Consider the following 17,570-nt stretch of genomic DNA (forward strand, 5'->3'; position numbering starts at 1 on the left):
AACTGCCTCTGACTTTGCCGTACACTTACTCAAATGGTGGTACTTAAAGGAGCTACATATAAAATGAAGCCCCCCCAGGAAACTAGGACAACACCACACACAGCCCCCCAGCGCCAACCCCTTCCAATACAACTGTTGAATTTTCAAATCTTAACAGCGTGAGGTCTCAACTAGGGCTATGGCGGTCACGAAATTTCGACAGCCGATGACTGTCAAGCAAATAACTGCCGGTCTCACAGTAATTGATTGTCAATTAACATAAACACATTTGCATCTCCTGGCATCTATACAAGCCACTGATGCAAACCTTTGGAACATATACACTTTAAAAAGTGTAATAAATCCATGTAATGTAGCCTACACCTTCACAATAAAACCATTATTGGTTGTGCTCGTGAAGAGATGGCCATGCCTCTAAATTACGCCGATAGAAGACAGGGAGGGTGCAGCCTTCCTATTCGACAAGAAAATACTTTTATTGACAAATAGGAAGACTGCACCATCAGATGCAATTTTGTGTCGGGGCAAAAATAATTTGGGTTGGAAAAATATTGTGAAACACTATTATTCTACAATTACTGCAGACATACAGTGCCTTCAGAAAGTGTTCACATCCCCTGACTTTTTCCACATTTTGTTACAGACTGAAAATGATAAAATTGAGATTGAGTTACTAGCCTACACACAATACCCCACAATGTCAAAGTAGAATTAACTCAGTTGCCAGAGTGGAAAAAAACCGTTAAGGGATTTCACCATGAGGCCAATGGTGACTTTAAAACAGTTACCAAGTTTAATAGCTATCATAGGAGAAAACTGGGGATGGATCAATAACATTGTAGTTACTCCACAATACTAAAATCCTAGAGGAAAACCTGGTTCAGTCTGGTTTCCAACAGACACTGGGAGACAAATTCACCTTTCAGCAGGACAATAACAATAAGCACAAGGTCAAATATACACTAGAGTTGCTCACCAAGACGACCTTGAATGTTCCTGAGTGACCTAGGTACGGTTTTGCCTTAAATCAGCTTGAAAGTCTATGACAAGACAACCAATTTGCTTGAAGAGTTTAATTTGCAAACATTTCTAAAAACATGTTTTCACTTTGTCATTATGGGGTATTGTGTGTAGATGGGCAATAATATATATATATTTTTAATCCATTTTGAATTCATGCTGTAACACAACAAAATGTGGAATAAGTCGAGGAGTATGAATACTTTCTGAAGGCGTTATGGACATTTTCTGAAATTACAATGCACAAATGTTCTGTGTTTAAGGATAAAAGTAATCACATTTTTAATTTAATATGTATGGGAATGATGGAAATTCACATCCATCTTAAAAGTGGCACCTGAGAGAAAACACACACAACACATAATACAATTACACTGGACTTGTGATGCACTCTTTTTAATGCCAAGACAACCACCATGCGAGTGGAAGTAAAGTTAAACTTGAAACAGAACATTTTCACGGTGAGTTAGTTTTCTCACAAATCCTCAACCTCTATCGGCACATTTGTGTTTGGTAAAAACACTGACCTACATACCTTATACCTTCAACGTATAAGACCTGCTTAAGTATGACGTTGAGAAGGATAGCACACATATATCAACATGCTGCTATGTAGTATTACCATTGCGCCTGTGTGATATACAAAATTGACACAACATACTTCAGAGTTATGATCTAGTAGTCCCACATACACTCACTTGTACACGTGTTTTGCCCTGTGGACACTACCAGAGCCACACACTCCAGCAGAGCCCAAGATGGCCTGTTGCCGTGCTTCGCCTCCTTGTGGAGCCATCTAATTAGGCCCTAATCATGAGATATTAAAGCTGAAAATGTCCTCCTTATTTCTTCTCATTATTCACACATACAGACCTCAGCGGATGACAGTCCAGAGCGACACACCACCATGATCGGGCACGCAGTTTCCATACCACAGAAAGCAACAAATGTAATCATATATTTACAGACTCAGTCAGAGACTTAGAAACACACATGCACACTCACTTGTGTACATTCACATACACTTACCATTCATAAGAGAGTCAAATTCACAGAAATTCACTCTCACACACTCACGCACGGCAAACGCTGCATATGTCAGCTCCTCAATCGGGAAATTACCTTTAATTGTCAATCACGCTATAACGCTACGTCTCTTTAAGCTAGCCTCTAGCCTTTCTAGAATAGTTCATACAAATGGCAAATATAGGCTACCTCATTGTATGGATCACTATAGACTTTAGAGTAGTCTATGGACCAAGAGAGTTAGTGACCTCAGATTGGGATTTATTTATTTTGCAACAGTTTACCATAAGCATTGAAAAAAAAGCAGGCTTAAAAACTATTGGAGTGGCCTTTCTAGAAATTGGCTCGGTAATTCACAAATGTTGCATATTGAAACAGAGTGGATATTTTCAAAGAAACACTTAAAGTATCCTTGATTTCAGTGAGCGATGCTCATTAAATTGGCTCGGCTAATGTGTTTGAAATACCTGGTGGAGATTTACTGAAAGAGTTCATATGAGTGTGTTTGTTTGTGTGTCCTAAATGTCAAAAGGCAACAAAACAAGGAGAGATGGCAATAGGCCAGACTGAATACCATTTTAATTGTCCACCAGAGGATAGCATCGAGGCCTATTGCTATCGTGTGCTTCATTTGAGAAAGTTATTAGAACTTGACAATGAGCGCCCCGATCCCGGATGCTGAAAAACAACAGCAGCCTTATCCCAAGGAAGCGAAGTAATTGACTCTGAGAGCAAGATCAAGTGTGGCTACAGGCTCCACTCACAAGAGCGGGGATGGATGGGGGTGGTGGAGAGAAAACCAACACTATCTCTCCACATAAACAGCAAACAACTGGGAGAGGGCTGGAAACACTCACCCTCTCTATCCTCTGGCGACGCTTAGCAAAACAGTCATGGAGAGAAGGAGAGAATGCGGGGGGAAAGGAGAGCAGGGAGGACAGAGTCAGATCCCTGTGGGACTCTAGTATATAGCTTGGGCGTTTGTCATTCAAGTTGTTTGGTGGTAAATTGGAGCGTGTTGGGCTAGATCAGAACCTAGACTGTAAAGAAACCACAGGGAGGTGTGGGTGACTGGGTACAATACATTCTCAGCAAACAGTATAGACATAGATTCTTCTGTTTTCTCTTCTTTCCCACTGACAAGATAGATGGATAGATCAAGAGAGAGAGAGGGAGGGAAATTACCCCACGGTGTCCCGCTGGAAAAAGCGTGAGGGGACCAATCTCAAAAGAACGCTCCTTCTTTGGCGGTGTTTTTGGTCCAAAATAATCCCAAGTTGTTGAACACCTCAGGAAGGTGCTGCTACTCACACACGACACGTCGCCACATCACAGCAGCAAAATGCTATAGACTCCATCACGTCTGTGTTTTCCTCTCTGAGTGTTGGAAGATGTGTCTCGGGTTACAAAAGGTGTGGACGGCAGAGTGCCTCGACCCTCTCAAGCTAACCAGCCCTCAGCGAGTGTAAACGTGACTCCATTGTTCGCGGGTGACTTCCTATAGGGGCCGGTCACCAACTCTATCAGGAAAGCGTGTTTGAGAGTAACCCCGCATGACAGCACTCCCACTGTGGTCTGTAGATGGACACCCCCTGAGAGTCATCCTTTCCTTCCCCTCATCAAGACTGTGTTCACACTGGTATTTCACTTCAACCCCAAGGTCCTGTATCCGCACAGTGCTTTGTTGAGACCTATTCTTCTTTCTCTTTAAGTCTTTGTCTTGGACTTTGACAACCCAGAATTAAATGTCACTTGGATGTTTGTACTCAAGTTTAGAGTTTCAGTTGTTGTCTGATGGAGATCTAGAGACTACCCTATTGGCGGTCTGTCTACCACTTTCTCCATACAAAGGAGAGAACGGCTCTCTGAATTCAGTACATCACCATTCCTTGGGTTGAGTGTTGTATTCTGGAAGCTGAAAATAATCCTTGTCTTTAGATTTACATAGATGTTTCTAAAAGCAAAAGTTGGTGGTTGCAAATTTTCATTCTTTACTTTCACTCGTTTTGCTCCCATCTATTCAACACTTTCTTTGTACAGTTCACAGTAAGATATCACCTTTCTGGACATAATGGTAAACAGTATTCATTGAAATCATTCTGCTTTTGAGGCCTGTTTTTAGCCTTGCCTGTATATGTGCATGCAATTCTAACTTTCCACCTCAGACACTTTCCCTCGTCATGTGTAACAGTATAGCTTCCGTCCCTCTCCTCGCCCCTACCTGGGCTCGAACCAGGGACCCTCTGCACACATCTACAACTGCCTCGTTACCCATCATTACCGCATCGTTACCCATCACTCCACAAAAGCCGTCATGTGTTGCAGAGCAAGGGGAACAACTACTTCAAGGTCTCAGCGCGAGTGACGTCACCAATTGAAACTCTATTAGCGCGCACCCCGCAACCTAGCTAGCCATTTCACACCGGTTACACATGCATGAGATTAGTTGAGCTTGAGACAGGCCTTCCAAGATTCCCTAAAAACACTCACAACACTCACTCACACACTTCGATACAGCTACAACTGGACGTGACTTTGGTAGCAGCTTAGGAGAACTTAGGCAGTAGATTAGGATAAATAATGTAGCAGGTTAAAATAATCAGATTAGGGGTTAGGAAAAGTCTTATGGTTAGCCAAAATGCTCTCCTAACCTGCTCCGAAAAGTCACTTCCGGTCGTAGCTGTATCGAAGTGGCGTAACCAGGCTGGCCCACCAGGTTGGCCCATACTAGGCACGTTTACACTGCACCTTAGCCCACCCTTACAAAAAAAGATTACAGTTTTGAAACTGCAGTAAACGTGGAGTGACTGCAGTCGACTGGTATTTTGGACGCAGTAATTGCAGAATAACTCCACACTCCCCTTTCTCACCTGGACAAAAGGAACACCTATGCTGTTCATTGACTACAGCTCAGCGTTCAACACCATAGTGCCCACGAAGCTCATCCCTAAGCTAAGGACTCTGGGAATAAACACCTCCCTCTGCAACTGGATCCTGGACATCCTGACGGGCAGCTCCCAAGTGGTAAGACTAGGCAACAACATGTCTGCCATGCTGATCCTTAACACTGGGGTCCCTCAGGGGTGTGTACTTAGTCCCCTCCTGTATTCCCTGTTCACCCACAACTGCGTGCCAAACACGATTCCAACACCATCATTACGTGTGCTGACGACACAACAGTGGTAGGCCTGATCAGCGACAACGATGAGACGGACTATAGTGAGGAGGTGAGAGAACTGGCAGTGTGGTACCAGGACAACAACCTCTCCCGCAATGTGAGCAAGACGAAGGAGCTGATCGTGGACTACAGGAAAAGGCAGGCCGAACAAGCCCCCATTAACATCGACAGGGCTGTAGTGGAGCGGGTCGAGAGTTTCAAGTTCCTTGGTGTCCACGTCACCAAAGAACTATCATGGTCCAAACATACCAAGACAGTTGTGAAGAGGACACGACAAAACCTTTTCCCCCTCAGAAGACTGAAAAGATTTGGCATGGGTCCCCAGATCCTCAAAAGTTTCTCCAGCTGCTCCATCGAGAGCATCCTGACCGGTTGCATCACCGCCTGGCATGGCAACTGCTCGGCATCTGACCGTAAGGTGATATAGAGGGTAGTGCGAACGGCCCAGTACATTACTGGGGTCAAGCTTCCTGCCATCCAGGACCTATATAATAGGCGTTTCAGAGGAAAGCCCGTAAAATTGTCAGAGACTCCAGTCACCCAAGTTATAGACTGTTTTCTCTGCTACCGCACGGCAAGCGGTACCGGAGCGCCAAGTCTAGGACCAAAAGGCTCCTAAACAGTTTCTACCCCCAAGCCATAAGACTCCTGAGCAATTAATCAAATCACCACCGGGCTGCTCTTCGCTGTTTATTATCTATGCATAGTCACTTCACCCCCACCTACATGTACAAATTACATCAACTAACCTGTATCCCCGCACGCTGTATCGGTGCCCCCTGTATATAGCCTATTTATTCTTATTGTGCTACTTTTTATTATTACTTTTTATTTTAGTCTACTTGGTAAATATTTTCTTAACTCTTCTTGAACTGCATTGTTGGTTAAGGGCTTGTAAGTAAGCATTTCACAGTAAAGTCTACACACAAATAACATTTGATTTATACTGCACTCTAACTGCAGTTACACAGCAAAATTACCACAGTAAAAAAATGGTGTTATTTTGGATGCAGTATTTGCCACATACTGCAGTTATACTGCAGTGTACTGCAGCCCCAGAAACATGGTGCCAAAATAGCCCGTGTGAAATGGGGTCAAGAACAAGGCATAGAATTTTCACTGTCCAATCACAAAAGCTGTACTTTCACCTAATTTGCATATGCCTGTGATGCGTTCTGCATGGTATTTTAATAAGTACATTTATAGTACTCCCATCTGATGACAAATAATTGACAAGGAAACCAAATGCTTTTATCCATGCAAAAACATTGGTTGCTATGGCTAACAAAAATGATAGCTCTGCAGGCTGGCTAACATCTCACTTAGCTAGCCAACTGAAGACACAAACTCTCCAGCTAGAAGGGCAGCAAATGCTTCATGTTCATCTGTTTTCATAGCTTTTCTATTGACATTTAATTGGACATAGGAATCCATGATAATATTATTGTTGCATGATTTCGGCTGTCCCAGAGAAGTTTGTCTCGTCCATGCACAGCATTCGCTGTACAGGGGCGATATCATATGTCAAAAGTGAAACATTGTTTCCGTGGTCAGACAGGCAGACAGCAAGGTTTATTCAAACCATCACTGTTGAAAATAAAAGGCTAGAAGCAAGAGGAAATAATGTGTAAATAATTTGCTTAACATTGGTCACGTGGCAGAGATAGAATGTGTGTTGGTCCGTAAGCCCAGTGCTTTGGAATACAAGTATGAATCCTTAGCCCAGGTCTAAAGCTTAGCCCAGGGTTAAGATAGCCTGAGGATAAGAACAATGCAGAGTGAAAAAGCCTGGTGTGTTGCCTTGGGGGGCTCCAGCATCTGGGTAGTAATCTGGGGAACACCCCAGGCCCGGGGATGGAGAAATACGTCCGCCCCTGATTACCTGCTGTCAGGTAGCACCAATGTGCCATCTCGCCATGTCTGTAACAATCTCCCCTCTCAACGGGGGGGGCCACCTGTGGAGAAGATGGGTGATGGAGGATAAAGAGATCTGAGTACCTAGCTGTGCTCACTGGGTGCTGGCACTTCGGCTTCAAAAGCATTTGGTTTTACTGACGTTTACACTCGGGCCCTGTTCAGACAAAACATGAACCAGGTGTTTCTAGGTTAGACATAACAACACTTTGTTGTGCTGCGAGAATGCACAGTTGGATTCATTTTAAACCAGGTGCACTGTGTGAGACAAAAAAGTCAACCGGATATAATTTCCAGCATGCAACACATGAAGAATTGTTGTGTTGCCTCACCCTGAAAACTATCTTATACCCGTTTTTGATTGAATAAAGTCTTGGTCTTAACCCACATGATGGAGGGTTAATCTGCCTAAAGATGTTGGGGTCAATCAACTGGAAATATACACCTTGTTATATTTTTGTTAACGCCAATATCTGTTTGAAGTATAGAAAGGTACGGATGCTCCGTTGCTCCAGTTTTATACCATTAAATCCTAAGTGTTTAACAAGGATTGTTGTTGGTGGTAATGACTCATCTATAAGCACCATGCAATAGGTATAATTAAGTGACTCATTGCAGTCAATTTGGATGGAGGGACATTTCAGGGGTTTACATTACCATGCCAATTCTCTGTGAATTATTGAATATTCCTGGGGCGGAATGGGCTGGATGAGATTAGGCGTTCATTGGTTTGTGTTATGAGAGTGAAGCAACTCATTTCCAAACCATCTGGCCCTCTCTAAAATTACACAATGCAACAATGTTGGTTCACAGTGGACTTTTTTATCAAATTACAATTTCCCCCTCTTCTGATTGCGTTATGACCTGAGTGACGCCCCTCGCTCCATCATAAACTCCAATCTACAGTCAGATTTTTGTTGCCTGTGTTCCCTAGCCCCCTGTCATTTGTCTACAGTCGCTGCACTGAGGCTGGCAAGGGAGGGTGGGCCGACAGAGATGGCGAAGGAGGGGTGGGGGTCAACTGGGGGTCAGATCACTCCCGATGTAGGATGGGAGGCGACAGTCGGTTCCCCTAGTCCAGTCCATTTGTCAGTTTATGTTAATTAGTGTCAAGTACTGAGTGGGATGTCAAACCCACCATGGACCCAGTACCTCCTCTCCTCCCTTATCCAGTACAGAAAAAGGAAGTCATTTTATTCAGGGGGAGGGGAGAGAGCAAAATTCCCTGACATTTCCATAGGCCTCTGTTTATCCCCCAGCCTCACAGACTGGCGTAGCCCAAGTCCACATTAACATCTTAATAGGAAAGTGTGTTAGCGCACGTCTTTACCGCCCTCCCTGACAAGAGCGAATTAAGTGTCAGAAGGATTTCTGCAGACTTTAATTGAATCTGCCCAGCGCGGAAAAAGGAAATCTGAAGTCAAAATAACCTATTAGGGTTATCAAGTAATGTTTGGTTGAGTTTGGCTGAGTTTGGCAGGTAGCACTGTGACTGTGGCGTTCTCTCCCCCCTTCCCTTTCTCTCCCCCCAGTATTACCAGTGAGTTGTTTATGAGGTGAGTTGGGTAAGGAAGAGGGTAGCCATGTTGCCCAACAGCATGGACTTCTCTCTCTCTCTTCGTTATCCTTTAATAAATTGTGGCAAGACCAACCAGTAATTCCTTAAGCTGGGATTCAGGCTAGCGATGAGTGCGGTGGATGTGAGTCGATTGGAAAGAGGACGGTTGTTCAGTTTTCCTTCCTTCTCCATTCCCTCTAGCCTTCCTATCTTTTCCGGATAGCTCTTTGAAGATGATGCACCTGTAAACATACATAGGTCTGGAATTAAACGCCCGGAATGACAAAATCGAATCGGTTAGTCTTTGATATACAGTATACAGGAATGTAGCTGTGATATGGCATAGGCTATTACCAAAGCCTCACTTTTACAAATGTATAATCCCTCATTGAATCTGAAACTTTTCCCTCTCTCAATGACGTAAGGTCTTGTCGAAAGCCCCCGGTCTCCTATCTATTCTCTCACCCAAAATCATTTCCTAGCAGAGTGTGGACTATTGATGAAAGATTTTCCTCCTTTGCGCCGTGAAGAACCAATCAAGTCCACAAACCGCCATTAACTTTTGGTTGTCATGGATCCCTACACATGATCAATAACCTTCACATATCATTACGGTTTGGAGCCTCTGAGGCCTGCCTTGTTCTTCAGGCCAAACTGGTATAAATCTTTCAAAAAAATTGCCTGGAAACTGCACTTTTAGTCGTTGCAAGCTAAATGTATTTCAATAGCTCTGACTGGAGACAGGGCAGGGTCCAGATTTATTTGAACAGCGGTGCTTGCTCTGGTAGATTGAAGTTGAGAACCACCCGTATCACTTCATAAATCATGTTTAAATGTTCCACTATCTTCTTCTGCCATTCCGTTAAATTGCCAACCACAGTAGAGTTATGCATGCTCTTACTGTAAATTGGATAACATGCTATGTGATATGTAAATTCATTTTGTATAGCAATTCTCCAAAAACAGTAATTTTGCATAACAAACCAAACTCTTACCACATTCTGGACGTTTTATATAATTCAGTTCATTATATATTTAGTTTCATTATGGTGGAAGCTGGAATATAAAATATACATTTTACTTGAATAATATTGTGTGTTTTAGAAAGAATCTTCATGGCCTTTATTGCTGTGATTCCCGAAATGTTTCACAATTCTCATTTTGCCCTTTTTTCCAACTGCAAACAGCATTTGTGTATTTTAGGCTGGAGTAGCTGATGATGTACTATGAAGGATTAATGTTATCATTATTTCTTTGTAGATCTTTAATCCACCAAAGTGGGTGTGATGTCCTCCATTAGCATGCACTGTTTGTGGATTCTCTAAAAAGCTGTTTCTGTTATTGTACTTACAGATTCCAGAGCTGGAGAGGGAGCACCGAGAGCCGTCGACCATGCAGTCATTGGAGGAGTGGTGGCTGTGGTTGTCTTTGCCATGCTCTGTCTACTCATCATTTTGGGACGGTACTTTGCAAGACACAAAGGTGTGTGACAAACCCTTTTGTTTTCTATCTATAGAAGCACCTCTGTGGAATCACAAGGTTAGAAAGTACACAGACACACTATAATGTCATGTTTTTGTTTACTCAGTATCATACTAATATTGTCCTGGGCTATCAAAAATCCACTTCCCTCTCCCCCTGAACACTGTTTTAGGAATTCTACCATACCGCCTGAGCCCAATCAGATTTTTTTCTCTTTTATGGCTACTGTACTTTTGAAGGGGTGGTCTTTGGAGTACAGAACATGGTTTTGGTTTTGATTCTAAATTACTCCCTGCCCTTCTCCATTTGATCTGAGCTATCGCCTTCATTATCAGGCCCAACACTGTTGGGATGTGAATAATCCCTGTCAGAAATGAAGTTTGAAGTGGATTGCTCATTCCCACTCGTTCGGTGAACTTGGCAAGGTTAATTCGAAGTTGTGAGTCGAGCTGAAGCAGAATCTGTATATCCATGTGCGAATCTTGAATGTGAATCAAAGAATGCAAACAGAGAGGTTTTTAACCTTTATTTAACTAGGCAAGGATTAACAAAAAATGACAAAAAAATGATTTGTTTGTAATGGTTTAGAGTGGCAAATAAATAATTGACCTACAAGAATTAAAAACTTAGCAGCTGATATATAACTTTTAAGTTACAGTTTCCATTAGAGTTTGTGTTGGTGTGCCAACGGACATAATTATGAGTTTAATATGATTATATTTTAATAATGTTTTTTATGAGATCAAATATTCTACAATAAACCTCATAGTTTGTTTTGGCTCAATGATTTGCTTGTTAATGTCAAGGAAAATTGAGTAGGAATTCAGGAGCTTAGCAATGAAGTGTCCATTTTTATCATCCCCCCTTCAGGTACCTACTTCACGCATGAAGCTAAAGGAGCCGACGATGCAGCAGATGCAGACACGGCCATTATCAACGCAGAGGGGGGCCACAACAACTCGGACGAGAAGAAGGAGTACTACATATAGAAATCACAGGGCCCCAATACTGTTTTCTGTGGAACACCACGCTGTCTTTGGGTTGGGGGGAGGGGGGGTTGCTTGGGGTTTGAGAATTGGTTGGATTAGGTTGGGTAGGTTGGTTTTAGGGGTGATTGCCCGGGATTGAACAATGTATTGTCCAGTCTCTGCAGCTGAGGAGGAACGGTTTTGTGTGTATAAGGTGGGAAGATGGGGAGGGGAAGTTTTTGGTAAGGGTTTGGGGGTTGCCAGAAATCACTGTAGAAGAGAGCGTCACCATGCGACACCTCCCAAAACTGCTGGTACGAATTTTGTTTAGTTCAACCATTTGCAGAAAATTCTGTGCCTTGTTCTGAATTTATTTTCTATTCATTCTTTTTTTCCCCCCCCCCCCCCCCCCATCAACATGCCCTGTTGCTCCCCACCCTCCCTCTTCCACTCTCTTCATTATCATTGTGCTGTTGGCTTTCCTATGAGGGTAAAATTACACAGCGGCTCTGTTCATCTCTCCCACTGTGTTCGCACACACGTCCTCTCCTGCATACCAAAAGCTCATAAGAACCCTATTTCCACTATACTGTGAGCAGGCCAGGTCTCAACCACCACCTTTCTTTTTTTCCAAACCTTTTGAAAGCTCCAAAACACATCCAACGCTTTACGTATCATATTCGAAAAATGAATATAAGGAAAATATTATTACCCATAAATAACATTGTGCTCCCTCCCCCTCTTCAAAACACAAACACACAGAAATATAATCTAAAGGAAGACAGTAGAGGACAATTGGTCTCGAAAACTGTCCTTGTTTTCTTTGTATCGGGGCCAATTCCTCATCACCGTGGATCACTTGTATTCCTTCCTCTGTCTCTTCAATTTGTTTTTCAAATTAGATATGCCAGCGCATTTAAAAGATTGCCACAATTTGGAATAAGGAAAGTAGAAGGCACATTATTTCACCCTCGCTATGCTGAACTTAGAGGTATTTTCAATTCATTATTTTCACCTTTTATTCTCTGTACAATGATGTTTTTGTTCTGTTCCACTGAATGGAACCGCAATCCCCCGGCAGGCATTTCTTTTTTTGTGATGACATTTTTGGGTTTTACATCCTCTCTCATTCAGATTTTTGAATCTGACAAAAAATAATTTGTTTTTAATGGTTTCTTTGGTGTTGTACTCACCCTTTGTCTCTAAATCAAGATGCCTCAGTTTAGCCAAGCTGTAATATAGTTAGGGGGAAAAACAAACTATGTAATACTGATAGGATTCATTTCAATGCGAAATGACCGGAAGACATCTCCAAACTATAATGTTGATTATCAAAGATGAATATTCTCATTATAAGCGAGATATCAATCTAGGTTGTGAGGTACTTACTGCAATCAACATTAATAAAGTGATACTACCTTCATCTTGGTATATACTGAACAGGTAAATCACACATTTAGTTGTATTTTTCCAGCTTTGTGTGTAAAATTAGAACTAGAGCTGTAAAAGGGTTATAGGATTTTGAAGGAGATGGTGATAAATAGGGGATACATAGCTTCTGAGCAAAGAACATACAATCATTGTATCTAAGACATTTTTACAAAGGATATGATTTCAAGACAAAACAGTTCAGTAGTTTCAACAATATACAAACTATGTCCAGCCAATAAATTTACACCAATGTATTATACATCAACACGTGCCAGGAAATATTTTTTACATCCTAGTGGAATTTCATGACAGAATAATTTTGTGGTTTTTATGATTATCACAAGCTGTTTGTTGTGAGTTTTGTCACTCCATACTGTACAACACTCCTGAATGGGTGATGACAGTTGAGAAGCGTGTGTGTCACTAGGAATTACCACTGGAGACGGCCTTATGCCACTACCATCACACCTCAGCCTCTGAACTGTACATGGTCTTGTCATGATGCAACAATTTTCACTTGCCAAAACAGTCAGTCAACACCACATTGCATGTATGTGAGTGTGCACCATTTCTATTTTCTTTCTTTGTGAATGACCTGCCTAAGCTTTAAGATGAGACCATGTTGAAAGGGCCAGTGGGGGAGAATTGGGGAATGCCAAAAGTCATTTTTTGTTATCTATTACTTTTCATTTCATTTCTACATCACCACAGTCAGCATTGCTGTTCAATTTAGTTACTGTCCTGCTGAGGTGGTTGATATGACAATGAGGTTGAAGAGGTGAAGTTGCTTTCATGTTTGATTTGACATATATTCCAAATATGATATGTTGGAAAAGGAGCTATCACTGATTTAACACTGTACCACGACGACAATGCTGTTTGTTTATCAGGACAGCGGTGGCTTCCTGACTCGTTTAAATGCTTCATTTTAGACTGTGACATCATATGAAACATTTTGGATTCCCTCTGTTGTTTAAACGGAACAAACAACAGAGAGAATGTTACCATCGTTTAGATTGAGGTTGTGTGACTTGTATTTAACATTGAGCATTATTTCGCTTCGGTAAAAAGTGTGGTGGCTTCCATTCAAAACTGGACCTAAAAAAGTATGTTCTTACCAAGTGAACACATCTATTCACTCTCTGTAGGTGGAGATTTTATTAAATGTACTCACCGCTGTGTGGACTGGGTCGATATATATGTTTGTTTAAGCTTTTTAACCTTTTACTTATGTGTGTTGTGGTTTGGAATGGGGACCACTTTCAGAACCAATAGGAAACAGGAGTGTATTGTGGAAAGTATGCACCTCGAGCATAGTTGACATAAAACAAATGTTCATTTGTATGAGCACCTACTTACCACCGGTGATATGAAGACTGAAATCAAATGTAATTCGATGATGGACAACTATTTGGATGGATGTGAAAAGTCCAGAAAGGTATAGAATGTTTTTTGTCATTTCTTTTTCCTAGGTGTTGTTATCTGTTTTATTTTTCTCATGAAATGCCCCTTTGTGACTCAAGGTACTGTTAACTTGGTAGTCTGACCGTGTTATTTTATCAAATTACTTTTTACATTCTTATGTTAATTCCTGTCTCAGGCGGTGGTGGGAAAAGTACCCAATTGTCATACTTTAGTAAAATCAAAGATACCTTATTAGAAAATGACTCAAGTGAAAGTCATCCAGTGAAATACTAATTGAGTGAAAGTCTAAAAGTATTTGGTTTTAAATATACTTAAGTATCAAAAGTAAATGGAATTGTTAAAATATACTTAAGTATCAAAAGTAAAAGTATTAATCATTTCAAATTCTTTAAATTAAGTAAACCAGGCGGAACCATTTTCTTGTTTTCTTTATTTGCTGATAGCCAGGGGCATACTCCAACACATAATTTACAAACTAAGCATTTGTGTTTAGTAAGTCCGTCAGATCAGAGGCAGTAGAGATGCCAGGGATGTTCTCTTGATAAGTGCATGAATTGGACCATCTTCCTGTCCTGCTAAGCATTCAAAATGTAACAAGTACTTTTGGGTGTCAGGACAAATGTATGGAGTAAAAAGTACATTATTTTCTTTAGGAATGTAGGGAAGTAAAATATAAATAACAAAGTAAATTATAGATACCCAAAAAACGACTTGGTAGTACTTTAAAGTATTTTTACTAAAGTACTTTACACCACTGGTCTCAGGTTCATGTGCATTGAATGGTGTGATTGCATCTCAGGTAGAATGCAAAGTCTAGGCCCCACCACAAATTGATGGAAAAAACGCTAATAATTTTAGATCAAGAGACAACTGGTGTTTTTTTTTGTTTTTTTGCATTTAAGCTGTACATGTTTTATGTATTTTCTTAAATATTCAGTGAACTGTATAATATGTGTTTAAGTATGACTTTGTATAGACATAGTTCATAATGTATGAGTACTCAGTTTGTTAAAATGACACAGGAACAGAACACACTCAGCTGTGGCTGTACAACTATCCATTTAAACACGTCTCTCATGTTTGGTTTTCCTCCCAGGACGTTTGGTTGTTTATCAATTCATTGTCTTCATTGATTATTTTTGTCTTTCTGCTGTAGGTCTACTTGGGCAATGTTAATGTGTATTAATGAAGAAAAAAGATATCCACATTCCCATACACATTTTGTATTGGTTCATTAATAGACATTTTTACAAAAAAAAATGAGTTCTTGTCTTAATAAAAAAGAAAATATATTAATGTTCAAAGTAACTGGTGTATGTGTTGTTTTTCATTCTTCCTTATTTAATTTTAATTTTTCATGCATGAAGAGACATGTATAAAGAGACATAAAATTGATGCTTAACATTGAATGCATGGCCTCAGGTTTTTCGAGCCATTACACAGTCCATTAAGCACATTTTGTGGTTTGAGGAGCATATCAAGAGCAAGCTCTTTCTCCAAACTACGGGGCCGATTCAGATTTAGGAAATGTATGCCTTTCCTATGCACTTCTTAGTAGTTGGTATTCAGAATTAACTTATGCAGGCACATACAGTTGAAGTCGTAAGTTTACATACACTTAGGTTGGAGTCATTAAAACTCGTTTTTCAACAACTCCACAAATATCTTGTTAACAAAAACCAACTATAGTTTTGGCAAGTCGGTTAGGACATCTACTTTGTGCATGACACAAGTCATTTTTCCAACAATTGTTTACAGACAGATTATTTCACTTATAATTCACTGTATCACAATTCCAGTCGGTCAGAAGTTTACATACGCTAAGTTGACTGTGCCTTTAAACAGCTTGGAAAATTCCCAAAAATGAAGTCGTGGCTTTGGAAGCTTCTGATAGGCTAATTAACAACATTTGAGTCAATTGGAGGTGTACCTGTGGATGTATTTCAAGGCCTACCTTCAAACTCAGTGCCTCTTTGCTTGACATCATGAGAACATCAAAAGAAATCAGCCAAGACCTCCGAAAAAAAATTGTAGACCTCAACGAGTCTGGTTCATCCTTGGGAGCAATTTCCAAACGCCTGAAGGTACCACATTCATCTGTACAAACAATAGTACACAAGTATAAACACCATGGGACCACGCAGCCGTCATACCGCTCAGGAAGGAGACGCGTTCTGTCTCCTAGAGATGAACGTACTTTGGTGCGAAAAGTGCAAATCAATCCCAGAACAACAGCAAAGAACTTTGTGAAGATGCTGGAGGAAACAGGTACAAAAGTATATTTATCCACAGTAAAACAAGTCCTATAACGACATAACCTGGAAGGCCACTCAGCAAGGAAGAAGCCACCTTTCCAAAACCGCCATAAAAAAAGCCAGACTACGGTTTGCAACTGCACATGGGGACAAAGATGGTACTTTTTGGAGAAATGTCCTCTGGTCTGATGAAACAAAAATAGAACTGTTTGGCCATAATGACCATAGTTATGTTTGGAGGAAAAAGGGGGGGGCTTGCAAGCCGAAGAACACCATCCCAACCGTGAAGCACGAGGGTGGCAGAATCATGTTGTGGGGGTGCTTTGCTGCTGGTGGGACTGGTGCACTTCACAAATTAGATGGCATCATGAGGAAGGAAAATTATGTGGATATATGGAAGCAACATCTCAAGACATCAGTCAGGAAGTTAAAGCTTGGTAGAAAATGGGTCTTCCAAATGGACATTGACTCCAAGCATACTTCCAAAGTTGCAAAATGGCTTAAGGACAACAAAGTCAAGGTATTGGAGTGGCCATCACAAAGCCCTGACCTCAATTCATAGAAATTGTGGGCAGAACTGAAAAAGTGTGTGCGAGCAAAGAGGCCTATAAACCTGACTCAGTTACACCAGCTTAGGAGGAATGTGCCAAAATTCACCCAACTCATTGTGGGAAGCTTGTGGAAGGCTACCCGAAACGTTTGACCCAAGTTAAACAATTTAAAGGCAATGCTACCAAATACTAATTGAGTGTATGTACACTTCTGACCCACTGGGGATGTGATGAAATAAATAAATGCTGAAATAAATCATTCTCTCTACAATTATTCTGACATTTCACATTCTTAAAATAAAGTGGTGATCCTAACTGACCAACAACAGGGAATTTTTACTCTGATTAAATGTCAGGAATTGTGAACAACTGAGTTCAAATGTATTTGGCTAAGGTGTATGTAAACTTCCGACTTCAACTGTAAAGGCACCAGCGTACCAGGTTTGGTTTGCTCCTAGTAGAACTCGGCTAGGTGAAGTGAACATCGGTGCCTCGCATACTCCCTTAACAGACCATCGCTTGAAAAAGTAGAAAAAAGTGTCAATGTTACTCTTTGTCCCGATTGAGACCCCGTAGCAACAACAGCCAGTAACACTTCCTCAAATTAGTCAGAATTAATCTAAGATAAATCAAGAAATCAGTTATTCATTTTGACATTTTTGCTGAGGTCTTAGTCACGCAATTTTACATCTAACTAAGCTGTTTGATGCAGTATTTCTCAAGTGAAAATGCATGAAAACTACTCGTCTCTCGTTGAATGAC

General features: G+C 41.1%; 1 protein-coding gene across 5 annotated transcripts in view; it reads left to right on the forward strand.

The window, feature by feature from the left end:
- Window positions 1-15,310, forward strand: part of cadm1a (cell adhesion molecule 1a) — a 425,433-nt gene extending 410,123 nt beyond the window's left edge. For all 5 annotated transcript variants that reach the window (XM_055875692.1, XM_055875687.1, XM_055875698.1 and 2 more), the window contains 2 exons: window positions 10,050-10,178; window positions 11,049-15,310. In XM_055875692.1, the coding sequence (XP_055731667.1) occupies window positions 10,050-10,178; window positions 11,049-11,167 (248 nt within the window). In that variant the 3' untranslated portion in view covers window positions 11,168-15,310. The remainder of the gene's footprint in view (window positions 1-10,049; window positions 10,179-11,048) is intronic.
- The last annotated feature ends 2,260 nt before the right edge of the window (window positions 15,311-17,570 follow it).

This window comes from Salvelinus fontinalis, chromosome 2 (genome assembly GCF_029448725.1).
Source record: "Salvelinus fontinalis isolate EN_2023a chromosome 2, ASM2944872v1, whole genome shotgun sequence".
Classification (NCBI taxonomy): Eukaryota; Metazoa; Chordata; class Actinopteri; order Salmoniformes; family Salmonidae; genus Salvelinus; species Salvelinus fontinalis.